A 19,340-nucleotide genomic window follows, 5' to 3' on the forward strand; every position below is an offset into this window, starting at 1 on the left:
TTAACGGAAGTTAACGAATCCGTTAACATTTTTTAAAGTTAACTTAAAAGTTAATCCGTTAACCAAAATGTTAACTTCGTTAATTAACGATTAACGGATTAACGAGTTAATGCCCAGCTATGCTAGCTAGGGGGACCAGTTGGTCTATCTATACTTAGATGATTAAAGGGTAGGTACCTAATCCTGAATAAGGTGTTTAGGTACCTACGTAACACTAACATGAAACATTTAGAGTGGTGCTGCGTGTTAAGTTTCGGCAACGTTTATGTAATACTCTGATATTGCAGACATCCATGGGCTACTTTGATTGCTTACCGCCTAGCAGGACATTTTCTTGCTAACCACCAACGTTGTTTAAACGTAGGTATATTTTCATACCTAATGAAACTGTTATTCAAAGTTTAATCTAATACATATTTAACTTTCTATTTTTTTTTGCTCGTTTGCCTCGTTTAAGTATATCATAAAAAACTCACATTTAGTAGGTACCTACAGCTAGGCCCTCATAAGAGTACATACTTTTTTTACGATTTCACCCAAAGCTAGATGATAAGTGATTATTAAGTACCTACAAATCTCGGGGTCAGATCAAGTTGTAAATACATACTTAAGTAAGCGCCTGCCGGAGTCAAATTTTCCGTTCAGTCGGCGCTTAGCTACACAGCTATCATTTCCGTGACACTGCTACATTTATCGCAAGATCCAACACCTGTCATTCCTGGATTTCATAACATCACGCAGCACATCTGAACCGATAAAGCTATCTGTGCAATATTGGCTGCTCGTCGCGTTTATAGTATCGGGGAAAGCTGCTAGATAATATATGATAACGATATTGATAAGGGCTCAGGCATCGATCACTCGATCCGATCCCCTGCAGTCCCGTCTAGGCGCGCGGCAGTGTTGCCACCATTTTGAATTTCAAACACATAGTTAAAAAGTAATCGTGTGCGTTTGGAGTGCGGTGCGGAATGAGAATGATGGGTGAGGAGATGGGCTACGGCGACTATTACAATTATGACAGCAGCTGGGCCCCGCCGGAGTACTATGACCCCAACTACCAGATGCGGCAGCCGCAGGAGGAGGACTATCGGTACAACTCCTATGCGTAAGTAAATCATACTTAATTAATACATAGTAATACCCAGAGCGGGGGTCAACAAATTAGTAATGATGAGCATGCAGATAGAACAAAGTTGCCCTTTTCAAGTTCTTATGGAAATATAAATAGAAAGGATTTCTTACTAGATGATAACTTTTAGCTTTTAGTGGCTCTATGATAAATAAATATATATTAAACACAAAATTTTAAAATTTTGAAAAAACCCCCGACCGCGACATAGTAGACCGATTTTCATGAAACATGGCTAAAGAACACTCCCAACTAACTCAGCTTTCAGACAAAAAAAAACAAATCTAAATCAGTTCATCCGTTCGGGAGCTTCGATGCCACCGACAGACACACACACAGACAGACAAACAGACAGACAGACAGACAGACAGACACACGTCAAACTTATAACACCCCGTCATTTTTACGTCGGGGGTTAAAAATATGAAGTTGAGACTATGAGCTTTCAAAAAAATATCCTAGTTACAAATTATAAACCAATTGTTATTTACTTATTGTTCATAATAACAAATGAACCATGTCAGTTATCTAAGTGGTAGGTATACATACATATGTAGTAGCGAGAAGGGTAAGTAATTAATTAAATATAATTTTCTTATAATGTAACTGTATAAGAAAGCAGTTCTTTAAAAAACAGCTACTGGTTTTTCTACTTGCAAAAATAACAAATAGGTATGTATAATTTAAAATCCACAGAAACAATTTATACACATAATCTATTCTAAATTCCAGAGACGGAATTCCAGACTTCCATTACTTACAAAAAAGTTACTAATGTTAAATTTTATTGATGTTCACTTCGTGCAGTGCCCATAAAGCAGGGTTATAACAAAGTAGAAGTAGCAAAGTTAGGTTTTATGCACGCGAACTCAACAATGTAAGAACGCCGCCGAGTGCACCATGCACGGCTTTATAACCAACTTCTATTTCTATTACCATACCTATCTCCTTTTATTGAAATGTACGACTAAATATTGTTCAGAAATTTTACTGTAGATAAATTCAATTTCAATTTTTTCAATTTCAAATATTTATTCAAGTAGGCTTAATTAAATAAGCACTTTTGACATGTCATACAAAATGTTAACAATTAAATTACAGCTTAAGAATTACAGATAAGTATTACAATAATAATTATATTACAGTTATACGAAATTAAGTATATTATAAATTTGTTTAATGGAAACGATTTGAAGTAGGTGAGTAGATTAACCTGTCTAGATATCTCAAACTCAACTAGGTACTAAAATGAATGATTTAATTTACCTATTATGAAAGCTGTTAGTTTAGTCTTGTAATTCCAATAAAATGTTGGGCAACCTATAGATACGTAGCTTCCATATTTTTAACGTTAAAATTGTATTTTAATTAAGTGCGTTTTCACATTATCCGATCCGATATCGGATCTAGGACCGATATCCCATACATTGAAACTGCCATCTTTGATTTTTGCCTTTGAAAGCCTTCCGACATCCGATATCGGATCGGATAATGTGAAAACGCACTAAGAGAACCAGAGATTCTCATCGAAAAGCTTCCCTTAAGGCACATAGGTAAACTACTGCACTCTATATATACTTACCCACCTATCACATTATTATTCCGTGTTCAGTTAAGGTTGAGGTTACAAGTGGAATGCAAACAAAATCAATCATTGTCTTGCCTTCAAAGGACTGATCGCACAGGAACTTAAATGTTAAATGACGCTGACTTAACTTTGGGACAAACAAATTGCTTTTCCGCTTAATTCGCGGCCTATCAAAACGAGAAAATTACACGCTTCCGATTATAAACAAAAATTAAAGTAATAGTTGATAGTGTTCGTCATGGTGTCGCGTGTGAACAGGTATTCGGTCGGCGGTTGCGTGTCCGCACTCGTGGCGGTGAAGCGGCGCAGTGAGCACCATCGAGCTCGTAATCCACCGGCTGTGCGCTCTCCCAGGCGCCCTAGCCCTTAATTGGTTCTGAAACCCTCTTCGCGAGATAGCGTGCCACCACCCATTTAGACCCGTGCGCCTAACCAGATTGCCATAACGAAATTTCCAACGAGATCGCAAAGTCACAAAATTAAAGGGAATCCATGACTCCACTGGCTATAAATTCGTCTTAAGTACCGTAGGTGTCGGGTCGATGACGTGTGTACGATTGTTGTTTGTTTTTCGTATCTAATCTGGGTCAGGAATACGACAGGACGACGTGCGGTTCCGACTGCTAAGCTATTCAAATGCCTATTTGAAGCACGAAGCCATTAGGTTCCTTGGTACAAAGTTGTTTTTAAATTAGGCATATTATGCACAGTTTAGCTGCAGGTACAGTGGTACAGGTAATGGCTTCGAGTTAGTTTGGTCATAGGGTAGTTTTTCTGGCGGTCGGCGGCGCGTGGTACGAATGGCGCGGCGGTATATATTCAACTTTCACACAAATTACTTTCCTATCGTGCCCGCTATCAACCCCCATTATTTTGTCATTAGCCATTGCAAATACGAAATGATCATCTTTTTAAATTCGGCGCATAATGACACGTTTGCCCGATATAAATTAAACGGCAATAAAAGGCCTTGTTTGACTTGAAATCAGCATATTTGTGTGCTCTTTTATTAATGAAAGGTAATAAAATTGATATCCACTCCTTAGACGACACAGATAGAGAGTTCAATATTATGCAAGTAGGTAAACATACATAAGTACTTGTCCAAAACACTGAGGTTTAAAAAATACATCTAAACTAGCGTTTGAGTTCTGATTCTTACACATTCCGAATCAACCGCTACTTTTGTGAATTGAATTTACTGTTAAAATTACATAAATACTTAAGTACTTTAAGTAATAAAAAAATATCACGCAATGTTATTCACAGACACATCTCAATTTACTTATGCGTATCTTAAAGAGGTTTGGCCCTCATTCCTGATCCTCCCTTACTTCGAGCTTCAGCTGCCTCATTGAACATTGTGTGCCTGTGGATAGGGGTTCGGGGTTCGATTCCCGGGCGGACAGGTGTGTTTTGGTAATCCATTATGATTTTGATTAGGAGCTATCGTAATTGGGAGTTATGATTGTTAACAGTGTCTCGGTTATATGAGTTAGTGACTCATAATATATATTAGGAACAATAAAATAGTAGTACACTAATACTTTCGATATTTACATGCTGTTGAAAAGTTAATACGAGACATGAAATATCCCTCCGATTTTTGCTATAATTAATAAGATTAGGTATATCTAAATAATCTGTGTTTAGGTTTTAGAAAATCTAAACACAATAAAGAACATCTGGCATCTCATGGACAGTTTTTTACTGACTGAATATTATCAATATCTTATTATAATTTGGTTTAGGTATTAAAAAAAATATATTTTATTCATTCACAATTATTCAGATTTCAGTTCACTTCGATCTTTTAAATTCATCATCATCATGATCTTTTAAATTATTATAAGAAAATAAATTAAATTATATACCTACATGGAAAATATTTTAATTTGTATTATATATGTATTAAGGTAGACACTCTGCTATTTAATGTCCGAGCGGCATAGGTCCATCCGATAAACGGAGTACGCTGGTACGATTCCAGCTTTGGACACTTCGGTATTTTTTTCTTTCCTATATGACAATGCTTATGCTTACACACTAGTTATCGGGAGTGGCAACAATACCAGTGCCAGCATATGCCTAGTGAGCCGCGGCGTAGGGCGCGCGCACCTGCCTGGCTCGCCAGCCCTCAAATCTGGCCCTCAGCTTACCTCACAGTAAACGCAGAGGGCACATTCAGCGCGTTAGCATCGATTTAAAAATAAAGTCTTTCTGGCCAGTTCTGTCAAAACTCAAGGTAATTCCATTCAAGTATTAGTATATTTCTATTATTTTCAACTGTAGGTCAGCAGTTCTCGAAAAGTTTGTACAAAAATTAAGGGAAAAGTTAAATTTGTTTTTATTAATTCCTATTTTGTTAAAGATTTTGTTGATGAATTGAGATTTTATTAAATTTTATTTCCATTCAAGTATCTATATTTTCTTAATTTAACAATTATTGTATTATTTACAAAGTCTTATATTACTAAATGTAGGTAATTAAAATTTGACGTCATCTGCGTTTGATTGCTATTAACAATTGATGCTATGTCGAATAAATTATCAAATATTAAAAAAATCACTCCGTAAAAAGCGATATTCTTTTTCTTCAAATAACTTTAACAGTAATCTTTCACAAATGTTTTATCAAAACAAATTCAGAAACCTCATTTCGGTAAACAATAAAGTAAGACGGAAGAAATCTCAAGTCTGCACGTGCAACATCGAGATTAAAGACAATGCGAAGATATAGAAGGGATTAAGAAAAACAATAGTTTTATGGCACTTCGCCTAGGCGCCTCAAAGCGGGTGCAGCTGTGCAATTCATTAAGTACCTGGATTTTGGAGCTTATCTGTTGAGTCCACGGAATCCCTGACATCTGCTAAATGAGATTAGAACACCTGGGCTTCTCGATGTGTTATTTTTTGAAGTCGAGTGGCGATTTTTGCTGGTGTGTCACGTAGGTACAAAATTTTCAAGTTAATAGCTACTTGCACCTAACAGTTTGACCTAACATCTGTAGGTATACTTATTGTATCATTTTAAAAGTAAAAGTAAAAAAAAAGTAAAAAGTATTTATTAAGCAAAACACAAAATAAACATATTGGTACATCTGGCGGACCCCAAACTAGGCTGAGCCTGTATCTTGGGACCCAGGAGTGCTAACAAAATTAGAATTATTAGGTTTATGAAGACTGGAAGAGCCAAGGTAACATTATTTACTACTTGCTACTTATAATATTATTATTATTTACAATATATACAAGAGTGTGTGTGCGAATGCGTGTGTGTGTTTATTGATAATATAATAATATATTTATTCTGATAAAGCAAAAACCGATGAGTACGTTGACTATCTTTTATGACTCATCGGGGTGAAATCATCTGAAATACCTTATTTGTCGCTGGCGGCAAACAAATCCTAAATATTTAAACACCTAAGTTATACACGATGAACCTTTCTGCGAATAATAAATAACTAGAGATCTTATACATTGAGACAATTCAGAACCAGAATCAGAATCGGAATGCTTTATTTGTAAAACATAGGTACATAATTAGGTCTTAGGTCTATGAATGGTCTGAACAAACTATGTTTTGCCGGTTGGCATACAAATGTCAAAAAGGACGAGAGGCACGAGAGCAAATGAATAATATAAAATTAATAAATTACAATTTGTCAGAATTAAAATTACAATTGAAATAAATAGACACAATTAAAGTTAAATAAAGATTTACAATTAAATACAAAAAATAGTCATTATACATTACTTTACTTTGTAGTAAAATTGCTGTGTAGTAAAATTGCCCTAGCTGTGTATTTGCTATAAGGATCTTTCTTTTCAGAATTTTGATAGAATTTCAGATATAAAATATCCTTCTGCGAATGAAAAATACAAATGTCAAAACCATTGAAATAACCGAAAAAAATCGGTACATCAATGTTTCATAGTTTTACCGCGCGTATACTGCAAATAAAAGCGATGAGCACGCAACGATGGCTGCGATAGATATTTTAAAAACTCATTCACAATAAGTCAATTAAAGCGATGGGTGCACGCCACTTACCATCGTTCCCAATATAAATGATTGCCCTTTGTTTAGACCTCTTTACTAAGTGCGCTTTATGGGTTTAAACTTTCATTGCTCATCTGTTTTGATATTACAGTCTTTATAACAGGTACAATGTATCTAGCTCGTAGAATGATATCTGCGTAAAATGATAATACTAAAAAAAACACGCGTTAATAGCATTGGAAGTAAAGAGTAGAAAGTACCTATATTTTATAAGTATGAGAGAGTTAGTGTTACTGAAATATAAAATCCAACAATCAATTATCATCATTAGTGTAATGTGAGGATATTTTTTCTGCAATATCAGAATTATTATAAAAATATAATAAAGCACCCCACGCTTTTTCACTTTCCTTGAATTTTTGCCTTAATATTATATTTATTAGGGTTCCGTACCAAAAAGGTACAACATGAACCCTTATGGTGCGACTCTGTCCGTCTGTCTGTCCGTCTGTCACATTGTTAAATATCTCGAGAACTACTTATGCTATCGATATGAAATTTGGAATAGTTATAGACATTGTGAACCTCTACAAGTTGAAAGTTTTTTTTTATTAATTAATATAAATGATAGAAAATGGCCAAAATGAAAGGGGGGCAAACTGAAAATTTCAAGTAAGTAGGTCAAGTGGGGTATCGTTAGAAAGAGCTCAAATTGTACATATCAAAACTATTTTTTATAATTTTTTGGTTGTGGAAAATACCGTTCCCCCCCCTTATCTCCGAAGTTTACCAACATAAATTTATGAAATTTAAAATTAGGAAAAATAAAATCGTACACGTATCTTGAAAAGTTTTTTTATTATTTATAAAAAAACCTTTCAGACTCACATTTTCAATTTCAACACCCTTGCGGGTGTTTTTGTACCTGTATTTTTTATTAAAATAACAATGAAATTACCTGCTTTCAAATAAAGGCAAAATGGTTAAAATCGGTTCACGCAATAAACAATTATTCCATAAAAATCATCTTCCATACTAGCTCGCGCGCATTAGTTTACTCAATTTGCCGATAGATGTCGCTGTACGTTGAACGCTCATTTCCTACATCGCGTTTTTCCTGATATAATGAGGTCGGTTCAGGAGCGTCCTTGCGACATGCCGTAAGTCGTAAACTATTGAAGTCGAATAGTCTTGATTTTATTTGGACGTTGTCTAACAATAAAATTGTATATTAAAATATTACTTGTTATGTGGGAAATTGAGTCTTGAGGGATTTAGTCATATCTGTAGAGTTCTATGAATAATATTTTGATGATTCAACTATTGAACTGTACACCCTGAACTGTACACCAGAACCGGAGATGTGCCCCGCCGCTTTGAATCACGTCATAATAATAATCTTATACAAGTAACATCAAAGTTAGCAATACACAAAAACGGACCTTATCCCTCGTCGATAAGGATCTATAATAAACTGCCAGACCATATAAAAAACGAACAAAATCAAAATAAATTTCTAAAAGTCTTAAAGCAATATCTCGCAGAAAAAGCCTACTACTCGGTCGACGAATACTTAAAGAATAAGGATTAAAATCATGCATCTCTCTATCTTTCCTTTCTACTCTGTAAATGTAATGTCTAAATTTCCTTTTATTCGTGTTAAATTTAGTAGACGTAAATTGGACAAACAAGAATTATAATATTGAAATGAAGTAATTAAGTAGTTGATAAGTGACATATTATTATATATTTGTAAATGCATGATAAATGGTATATAGAGGTATAATTGTAAGTAAATTGCAGTGCCCTTTACAGGGTTGTGTTGAAACATTATTTAGTAATAACACCTACTGTACACACAAGCAATTAAATAAATGAAATGAAATGAAATGAAATTGAAAGTTTGTACGGAACCCTCGGTGAGCGAGTCCGACTAGCACTTGACCGGTTTTTTCTCTTGGAATTGCCTCGACGAGTGTCTGTGGAAAAAGTATAAAAAGAGAATTTTTGCCTAATCCTTTTTAGGTATACGCATTAATCGTTGAACATGCATTCAAGCAAGCTCTACCAATCTGGAAATTCTTTTATTCAACGGGTAGGTATTATTAGTACGAGTTACCTAATAAATTTCAAATTGAAAGAACCGTACCTTCTCAATCAAATGCGCGCAACAGCCAACAACCTACAAATAATATTAAGTAAAATTAAAGGCTTTACCAATAAGTAGGCTCTATGTCTCATACATGTTTTCCATTGGGTTGTCCAAAACAAAAAATCTGTGGAGTGGAAAAAACGTACTTTAAATTCTTAATTGTTTTCTAATTCCGTAAAGTTCAAGAGACCCTAAACAATACGAACACGTGCAAGTCATAAAATGATAAATCGTGATAATTTTCTCATTCCTATACTATCTGCAAACCAAACTGACAGTCGGGGTAGTAACCCTTCTCATTCACTCTTATGTAGTCGTAACAAGAGTGAAAGAGATGATAAAAATCATTAGATCTACCTGCGCGACCGCCATCGTCGCTGGCACCATTGTCTTTCGCTAAGTACTTGCACATGTGCAAGACTTGTTTCAATACAATGTCTCAAGATGAACACAAATGTAGTGTCCGTTACTACGAAGTGGGGTTTTTGACAGATGTTTCCATAACTAATGATGAGCTTTCGAATTTTATGGTTGAACAAAATATTGAACTGCACTTGTTTAAATAAGTTTGTGTACTACTTCCGAAATTAACATGTTCGACTTGAGTCAAAAAATTACTTACTGTACCTAATTAAACAAATATAAGTCAAGTTACCAATTTTTTTGATGCATATATGAATAGGATTGCGAAAAAATTTCAGATGATGTTACAATCATTAAAATATAAACTTAGTAGGTAAGTTATACTTAGTAAAATGCTGCAAAGTAACAATAATAAAAATGTTTAGCCGGTATAGGTAGCTTAAATGCAATATGAATGCGTACATTTTGTATAAATAGATACAACAATAGCCTGCAAATCATTAACAACGAAATTGTGATGTTACGCAAAAAAACACCCAAAACATGGGCTTACACGGGCTTTTAATAAAAACACTCTAAATGAAAATCGTTATTCGGGCATTTGGAGCGGCGTCCATAACGAACCGGCTTCAACAATGGGCTTAACGCGCGCACTCATTACAAAAAGCGACATAACATAACGCTGCGTCGAAAGCTCTTTTCACAAAGTATACTCCAGGTTTTTTTTGTTGGGAAGGCTTTAGTAGTCAGCCGTGATTGGTCGGAAGAGGCCCCGCCCAGGCGGGCGCGCGCGCCGATTGGCGGAGGTCAGTAGAGCACCCTCGACGCTGAGTAGGCTGTCGAGGCACGAGGGCGGCGCGGGGTGTTCTTCACCCCGAGGGCCACTCGAGGGTTGTTCAGTTCAGTGCGAGCGCGGCGTCGAAGGGCGCAGCACGTGTCACGCGAGTGTTCTGTGAAGGCTTCACCATTATCCCGAAGGCGAGCTCTCCCGGCCGGGAGATGAAGTGTGAGGAAGGCGAGCGGTCGCCGCCGCTGCTGCCGCCGGCGTCGCTGCTGGCGTGGAGCCCGATCCTGCTGCCGCCGTGGGCGCCGGCCTTCCTGCCGGCGCTCTACCCGGCGGCCTTCCGCTCCGCGTTCCCAGGGTGAGCCTCACCTCATCTTTGTGACTGATCATTTCCCATGTGTTTACTGTGATCGACCCTTTATTTTTTTGAGGATGTACCTACCTCTGTTGTTGTTGGTCTGAATTCTTTTGTAAAACCGGCGGACAAATCGCAAATGATAAAGTGTCCAGTGGGAAATGCCGCAAAGGCTCTTATAAGCACTAAGTTTAATCGTGATTTTTTTCTTTGTAAGTAGGTTCTTACATTAATCAGAACCTATTAAATACCCACCTAAATTGTTCTGCAACGAACGGAAACAGCTTAATAGCTTTACAAATGGTAGAAGCAAATTTCAGATGACCTTCACATAATATGAATTACTTTACAAGTAATGAATTTTTGAAAAAATTAAATTTGTTTTCTGGATCTCCTTAAAAGTTTGTCCCTTATAGCTTTTGAAACTTTCAGTGTTGTTTTACTTACAAATATGTTAATTACAAGTTATGATTTGTTGACTAATAGGTGTTTGTCCTACTTTTAAGGAGAGCCAAAAAACAAATAGGTAATTATGAGTTTATGACATTTGAAATTTCCAGTGTCGATATAGTTACATTTTACGGCAGTTTAAACTAGAATGATTATGCTTGACATAAAAAGAGAACAGTCTTTACCTATGCTTCGGAATATATTTCTAATATGCGTATGTATCTCAAAGCGTGCGACAGTTTGCACCTCAGTGGACCTGTTTACAACCTGCTAAATGCTCCCGAGCGCTATTCATCAGGTCACGTTCGATCCACATCCGAGATTCCCATGTTGAGTCTGTTAGAGTGACACACCGCCCTTTATAGATACGTGAGATCAATTAGTATGTTGTAATATGCGTTAAGGATTTAATATAAAGTGTATCCAAAACAAAGTGTATCCTAGTTACACGTGTAATGAAACTTGTGAACACGGGTGTGTGTTTTATATGGATGTGCATAATTTATCCGGTAGACAATTATAAGGAATTAGTAGGGTAGCAACTCGAAGCAGCGTAGATTCTGTTTCTGAAGTTGTAAAGTGGCAATTTTCAACAGGAATGGAATCCTAATAAAAATGCTGGTTAGAAATTTGAAATGAAACCGATGGAAGCGGATGAATTCAATGAATGAAGGATATTTTGATATTGACTTAGGCATAATTGCAGATGACAGCAATTATTATTGAAGCACAATTTCCGAAGAAACTCCTATTGTCCGACTATTTATTCAAACAACCAGCCATAAAGAAGTGGTAAATCCATCTTTCTCCGAGTCGGCACGCCTGCAATAACGATGGACTTATTTCATTCTTAAGGTCACGTCTTTGAGAGGTTTATAAAAACGTCTCGATTGTCGGTGTCGTACTCATGTTTTCTTTCAATCTACGCCCTTGCGATGAATGTAGTAAAGCTTGAGTAGGACATCGCTTTGGAGTCCTTTCATTCATAAGTAGACTGTTGAGAGGACAAGCGTGTAAAGTGGCTTTTACGGGTTACTGTTTGATTTGTGAGACTTTAGACTATTCTGTTCTGAGTGAACAACGAGTATTTATTACCTATATTCTGAGGTAACATTGCGCGTTTAAATCTTTTGAAGGCATTTTATATTCAAATAAGCATTGTTTTAAAATTGATCCATTCATTTTACTAAATTATTTCTGTCGTCATTATAATAACCTATAACGGTAAAATCTGGCTAACGTTGTCAGTTGTCATGGAATATCTACTATACTGATGGCAATTTGAATGTGGCATGTATACGATAAATTAGATAAACGGTTGTGCTTCGTTAAAGAATAGGTACTAAGTATCTGCTTTGAACTTTTTCTAGAGCTCGAATAATCGAATAAGGTAGCAGATAGAAATCGTATAAAATGATACAACAAACCTTAACATTATGTCTCCTTTGTCCTCAGCCTGCTAGACAGCATGAAGATGCCAGGCCAGCGGCCCGGGTTCCAGATCTCCGACATCCTGGGGCTCAACGAGGGCAAGCTGGAGCCCCCGCAGGGCGCCTGCCCCGAGCTGCCCCCTACCCGCCCCACCACTACCCAACCGAGCTGCTGCGCCACCACCAGCCCTGGCTGTCGCTCGACCACCACGAGACCACTGGTAAGTGTTGGTTTTTACATACATACAGGCAATCACGCCTGTATCCTATAAAGGGGTAGGCAGAGCACATGAACTACTCAAGTTTCAGTGCCACTCTTGGCAAAAAGGGGTTGAAAGAAAACGAAATTGTGATATTGCAGTGACAGGTTGCCAGCCTCTCGCCTACGCCATAATTTAACCCATATCCCACAGTCAAGTTCTACGACACCTACGGGAAGAAAGGGGGTGGTGAAATTCCACGGGCACGGAGACGTTGGTTTTTGTGTGTGTTTGTTATTGAACTTAGATAAATATGATATAAATATACCTTCAATACTAGAAGAGGTAGCAGAGGATGCAGGCAGCCCGATTCTACGCGGTGTGAGATATTGAAAATGTAGGTACAAACTACATATGTGCATCCATAAAGAATTATATTCTATTCTGTTCACATTTAGCACCTAATTCTGACACTGACATTGTAGTAGCAAAGTATAATACAGAGTACTATCGTACAGTATGGCCACTCCCGTTCCCCGCTGAAAGCGCCGTCCACCCCCTCTCGGTTACCTCAGAGTTACCGCCTGTCAAAAACGCGTACAGTCAACCTGTCATATCTCACTCATACAAGCATAGTATGCGTTCACGCCTACACGAGCTTAGAATGTTTGCTAGGAACGCGCCTCTTTCATACTCGTATAATAGGTATTTGATCGCCAGTGTCCGAGATGTGGTAGTAGTCCATAGGTATTAGGTATATAGAGCTATTTTTTCCTTGGTGTTTTAAATGTAGGTACCTACATAAATGTCGAATTGTGAATAAAGAGGTAATAGCTGTTAATACAAAAAAATATTTTATTTAAACACAAAAGTGGCACATATTTTGGTATCCCCTTTGACTCACTTTTCGTATACCTATAGGTAATCAACTTGTGTCATACTTACCTAAGCGTAACATCAATATTTCATGTAGCTATTTGTTAACCCACTTGGTTAAGCACTCTGCATGCATATTTCATCAAATATATCTTCAATATTTGACAATCACGAGTACATAATCGAATTATCGGCAATGTATGGGCCACTCGAAAATAGTATTCGGTAGTGCGCTTCGAGAGGCCGAGATTATTTTTTGAAATGCTCCTTCAGTGGAGTGCCTTCTCACTAATCTGTTGTTGTCATTAATTATTTTTATCGCTATCAGACACTTTTGGCGTCCGATTGCTTGTTTATTTTAGCGGTACTTCTTTTGTTGGGTGGTTCCAATAATTTTAAACTAAGTACCTAAGTAGATAATCAATTAACACTATGGAAATTGATTAAGTATATCATAAGGATACTTTATATCGCGTATATTGAATTTATAATAGATACATCTCGACGTCGTTAAACGGTTATCTAAAGATTCTAAAGTTATTTTATTATTATGTACGCAAAATAAACCTAATACTTAAACAGTAATTTATTTTTGTTTGAGTAGGATCCATTACCAACGGAAACTGAAACTAATATTTTGGTGAGGTTTTAGAAAGGTTTCATTTTGCATTATTATTATTTACTTAAGTAAAAAACAAAACAAATACCCGCTTTCTTTGGAGCCGTTTGCGCGAGTGGCAGTTGCAGACATTTTTATGATTACTTATCAAACATTCATCTAATTTCGTGATGATATTATATATAATTAAACATTTTTCAATTATTTTCTCACCGAGCATTATATACCTACCATAAAATTAAACTTAAATAAAAATACCGTGTCACTTGCGAATCACGCCAAGGGTTGCTTGTTCACGCCCCACAGCCTAGGGGTGAATGTGTCACCAAGAGGGGTGAATGTGTCACCAATAGCCATAGTCGGCAGCTGGCGATCAATTACAAATGTTTGCGGCTGTTAGGGACGCTATTTGTTCTTTATTCAATGACAGTTATAGATTTTATTGTGTCATTGTCTGTTAGGGCGGGAAAGTACCGACGGTGACGCTTCGAGATGTTAGTAAGGATTGTAGTAAGGTTTAGATTAGGTACTAGTATAGTGAAATATTTACCAAGAATTTCATAACTATTACGCGTTATTAAAATTGCAAAAATAAACTTACTTAACTCTGAAATAAATAAAACATTGTACGCGATTAAGTCCCGTTTGCAGTTTAAATTATAAAACATTAGTAGTAGTAGTAGTAGTAGTAATACACTTTATTGTACAAAGATAAGAACACACACAGTAAAGAAAAAAGAACACACACATCATTTGTACAAAGGCGAACTTATCCTTAGAGCCTTAACCTTAGAGCAGTTAAAGGAGAATTGGAGATGGATTAAGTTTAAGGTTAGGTACTTACCTAGGCTTATTACCATTTCTGAGTGGGTGCGTCTACACCACAGATTAAAGAAAATGGGGTCCTACACCTGTAGAATTGATTATTTTTTTACAAACACACAGCTTAGTTATGAAACTTTTCCGTTTTATAAGACTCTTTAGAATTAAACTTTAGTTAAATGATTTTTTAAATTCAACACCGCCGTTAGAGATGTAAAGATTGCAAAGTAGCGAGAATATCGAGATGTCTATTTAAGTTAGGGAAAAGATTAGATAACATTTTTATGCTTATATTCAGCTAACCGTGTGTACGGGGCATGAAATGATGTATCTACTCAGACTGAGATGATAGTTCGAATACCTATAGGTATCGATTATTCAACCAATGGATGACGACAGCGTCATCCTCTTTGCGTTATCCCGACATTCGCCACGGCTCAGATACTAATCCTTATTGGGAATAGTCCACCTACAGTTTTCTCACTTATATCTTAAGGCATTGGTTTGTTTTAAACACATGAATGAAGATGGTAGAACCTTTGAAATTAGAAGGTACCTACATAGTTCAAACCGAAAATGAAACCTGAATAGGACAAAGATAGCGTTATCTTATAAACTCTAATAATTTTCGGATGAGGATACAAAGTCATTTCTGATTTAATTTATTTTGTAAAAAAGAAAATACTAAAGCCAAGAACATTTGTACTAAGTTCAACTGTCTTACAAAATATCATCCTCTAATCACTGTGCTGTCTCCTGAACAGACCATACACATGCATTACCATTATTAAATTCCAAGATGTCCTCACGAGGATACAAAGTGGCATCTGCCGGGTGGGAGTGGCTCCCCCCTCGCCACGCCCAGCGCGTGTGAACGGCTCGAGGGCGACATTGTTGCCCCGCTTTCCCCTCATCTCGTTTGTATGCGAACTTAGTTGGAGTTAAATGGAGCGACCCTGAGGATTAAGCCGAGATTTGTATGTTAACTGTAGTGGTGTAATTCCGTTTTGTTATGAATTTATTTATGAACTTCAGCTAAGTGCAAATATGGCGTGAGGGCTTTTAAGTTACTGCGTGGGAATCTTTCAAATTATTATTTCTGGCCAAGTTTGTAGGTAAAGCTATATAATTTAATGAAAATTCACTGTAATTTTGATGGTTAATAAATAAAACCTACCTCTTGTTTCTGTCTATGTATATTTGAGAAAAATTGTGCACCGCTACATATTGAATACTAGGCCTAGGAAAAAAGCTTTACTTATAGTATGTAATGTAACCTATCCACTGCGCTAATTACTGACCATACACTGAGAAAAAATACAACCAGTTTTCATGTTCGTTCAACAAGTTTTTTGGTTAAAATAGCGCCTACGTGCTCTTTGGTTCAAACAACAAGCTACTTGTCATTTGAATCGGCAATATATTTAAATCAACAAGTCGATTTTATAAAAACAACCTGACACATATCGTTTTAAGCATACGTTTGGCTGATTCAAACGGATAAACCGCAACAAGTCGAACTTGTTAAATTCACAATCCAAATTTCTCTCAGTGTATCTAAATAGAATTAGCATATTATTCTGTATCGTCTCTTTTGACCTAAAGGAATCAATGTGAACAAGTTTAATAGATAAGTCTAAACACTAAATTAAATTAAAAACGTTTCATTTAGTTTTAACGTCATCTTTTCTTTGTCAACAGGCGTCTTGGGCCAGCAAGCCAGCCCGGACAGCACGTCCCGCGCCTCCGAGCTGTCGTACGCGGGCCCGGCGGCCGCGTCGCCGCCCGCGCCCGACCCACGCGACGACGACGACCACGACGTTGACCCCGACGACGACGACGCCGACCACGACCACATCAACAACAACACCGACCCCGCCATGCACCACAAGAAACGCAAGCGACGAGTACTCTTCTCCAAAGCGCAAACCTACGAACTAGAAAGGCGGTTCCGCCAGCAGCGGTACCTATCCGCCCCCGAGCGCGAACATCTCGCCAGCCTCATCCGCCTGACTCCCACGCAGGTTAAGATCTGGTTCCAGAACCACAGGTACAAGACGAAACGCGCGGTGCAAGAAAAAGGAGCGCACGAGCTGAACGTCGGAGGCTTGAGCTCGCCGCGGCGGGTCGCCGTCCCGGTGCTAGTGAAGGACGGCAGGCCCTGCCTGAGCAAGCCGGAGCTGCCGCCGCTCGGCATGGGGCTGCCGCCGTACCAGCCGCTGCACCACCAGCCGCCCGTGTCGGCGCACGGCCCGCAGCCCGCGCCCTGCTGGTGGTAACCCGCCCCCGCACGCGGTGCCCGCACAGTGTCTACTAGTCCTCACGTCGCCGTTTGCAACGAGCAAACTAAGGCGACGAAGTTTCTAACGTCAAAATTAGGAGTTTGGAACTTGTTAAATTAACAATTAAACTCGAATAGTAAATTAAATTAACGTAAGACCTACTATTTAATAATCGGCATATAAGGTATCTGGAGTTCCTACTTATTTATATTTAGATATTCTGAAGTCTTCAGTAGGTAATCTAAAATTCTGTATCGAGTAAATTATAATTGGCAGACGTCGAATAGCTGTTAGGAGTAGGCCTTAGCTAGTGATTGAGAACATTCCATCTTCAGAAGTGTATATTTATGTATAAAAACTTGACAAGTATTAGATTAATATTATGAGAAATGACCAGATTTTATCAGAATGCAATATTTAGTTTTAAGGTTCAGTATTATTATAGTCGTGCATAGTGAATAATTATTTATATTCCAAATAAACTACTGTTATTTTACGTAACTACATACATTTTTATGTAGTTTAGGAGTTGTAAGTTGTACATAAATTGTATATAACAGAAAATGTATCCAGTTACGCAAATAAATACCAACAGATCGGTATCAGTCAGTCTGCATCATTGCTGGTATCTTATCTCGCGAGCGACATCACCCGCGAGGTAAACTCTATCCATGTTTGTCCCATCCACCGTCGGTGCTGCGCACTGCTCCATTATTACTTCTGTGTGAATTTCAAATAAGCTAATGGAAATGTGTTACATGATAAATAAATTATTATCAAAAAATAAGTAAATGATTGAAAATATACTTTTTCGTTTTCTTTTTACCAAATACTGGATACCTACCTACAGGAGGCACAAAATCGTTGTGTTAGTCTACAAAAGTACAAGTCTACAAAATTATTGAATAAGAGATAGGTACGTTACCTACACATAATTTGTTATTAAAATAGAAATACTGACCAGACCGTCAGTTAGAGAGTCAATTAAAGAAATACAAAAAGGTGCAAGTAGAAATACGTAAACGTATTAGGGATAATAATAAAATATTGTAACTTAATTACATACCTAGACTTGGCTTACGAGATAACCGTCATGTTGGATGTTGATTCGACGATCTCATAGCGACATCTTGAGAGACTATCGCTAGGTGTTTGTATCATGGGTCAGATGCAGAAGAATCTTGGACACTGCACGGTTTGGGGCAACCCATCCTAAATAATTTTGTGAGAATCTGCTTCTCTGGGCACTACGCCACTAGTACATACGAGGTACATATTTCTGACCATGCCATCTAGGATAACTTTTATCGAACAGTTACCGATGGCAGTGTTGTTTACCGGTTAAACATTTACCTCGGCTTATCTAATCGAGCTGCCGATAGCTTGCGACCCGATTACTGTACTCGATAACTTCTCTCCTCACCTGTTCTATTTAACGCCAAGGCAACTTATCTGTTCGCGCAGGTTACCTAGAACTGTGCGATGATTCATTCTAGACTGAAAGAAATGGTAAACTATATGTCTGATACTAGAATATTTATTTTCTGTGGGCTACGCAAGGCTAGGAACGAACGAATTGCAATTTAAATCGGTCCGTGATGAAGTTAATAACTGAACTACTTCCAAAAAGAGAAAAATTGTATTTTTTGAAGTACAGCTATCTGATTCTCTGTAACGAAATTACGATTTTCGTGGTATGCCCTCTGATATTGCGTTGGTTAGAAAAACTAGTAGGTATCTCTTATTAGTCTGTGATTAGAAAAAAATCGTCTCACCGACGGAAAAGTTATCTTTTTCTTTATTATACATACATAAGTTATAAATTAAATTGACCCAAGTAAAAAGTGGGAGTTCTAAGTCTTAAAAAAATCTACATCAAGTAATAAGATAATTTTCTAATAACATAGTCGGAATAACAGTTTTGGTCGGTATATGTACATAGCAAAGGAAAATCGAATAGGTAAGTAGGTAGGTACGTTCGTGCTTTTCAATTGAAGTTATCAAACTCTTTATCACATGTTTTTTAGTAGGCAAGCGCTTCAATCCAGTTCCAAAGAAATAATCGTTCTGAGAACTTAATCAAAACCAATCCTAGTTGTTTCATTACTCACCATTAAAACCATAATTCAGACAAACCTACTGTACGAGTACCTACCCATGTTTTTTTTGTAGGTACCTACGTTAATGTAAAGAGATACACAAATAAAAGTTCTTAAAATTTGGTGGTGTGAAAAAATACCTACAGCTCTTTAATATTATGTAAGTATTTGAAAACGTTGAC

At 37.2% G+C, this 19,340-nt stretch overlaps 1 protein-coding gene across 1 annotated transcript; it reads left to right on the top strand.

The window, feature by feature from the left end:
• Positions 1 to 896: 896 nt before the first annotated feature.
• On the top strand, positions 897 to 17,865 carry LOC125235308 (homeobox protein XENK-2-like). The gene is given in 4 exon segments (XM_048141829.1): positions 897 to 1,108; positions 12,286 to 12,401; positions 12,404 to 12,481; positions 16,479 to 17,865. Coding segments are annotated over 4 exon segments (909 nt in total). The 5' UTR covers positions 897 to 971; the 3' UTR covers positions 17,057 to 17,865.
• The last annotated feature ends 1,475 nt before the right edge of the window (positions 17,866 to 19,340 follow it).

The sequence above is a fragment of the Leguminivora glycinivorella genome, chromosome 17 (assembly GCF_023078275.1).
Source record: "Leguminivora glycinivorella isolate SPB_JAAS2020 chromosome 17, LegGlyc_1.1, whole genome shotgun sequence".
NCBI lineage: Eukaryota > Metazoa > Arthropoda > Insecta > Lepidoptera > Tortricidae > Leguminivora > Leguminivora glycinivorella.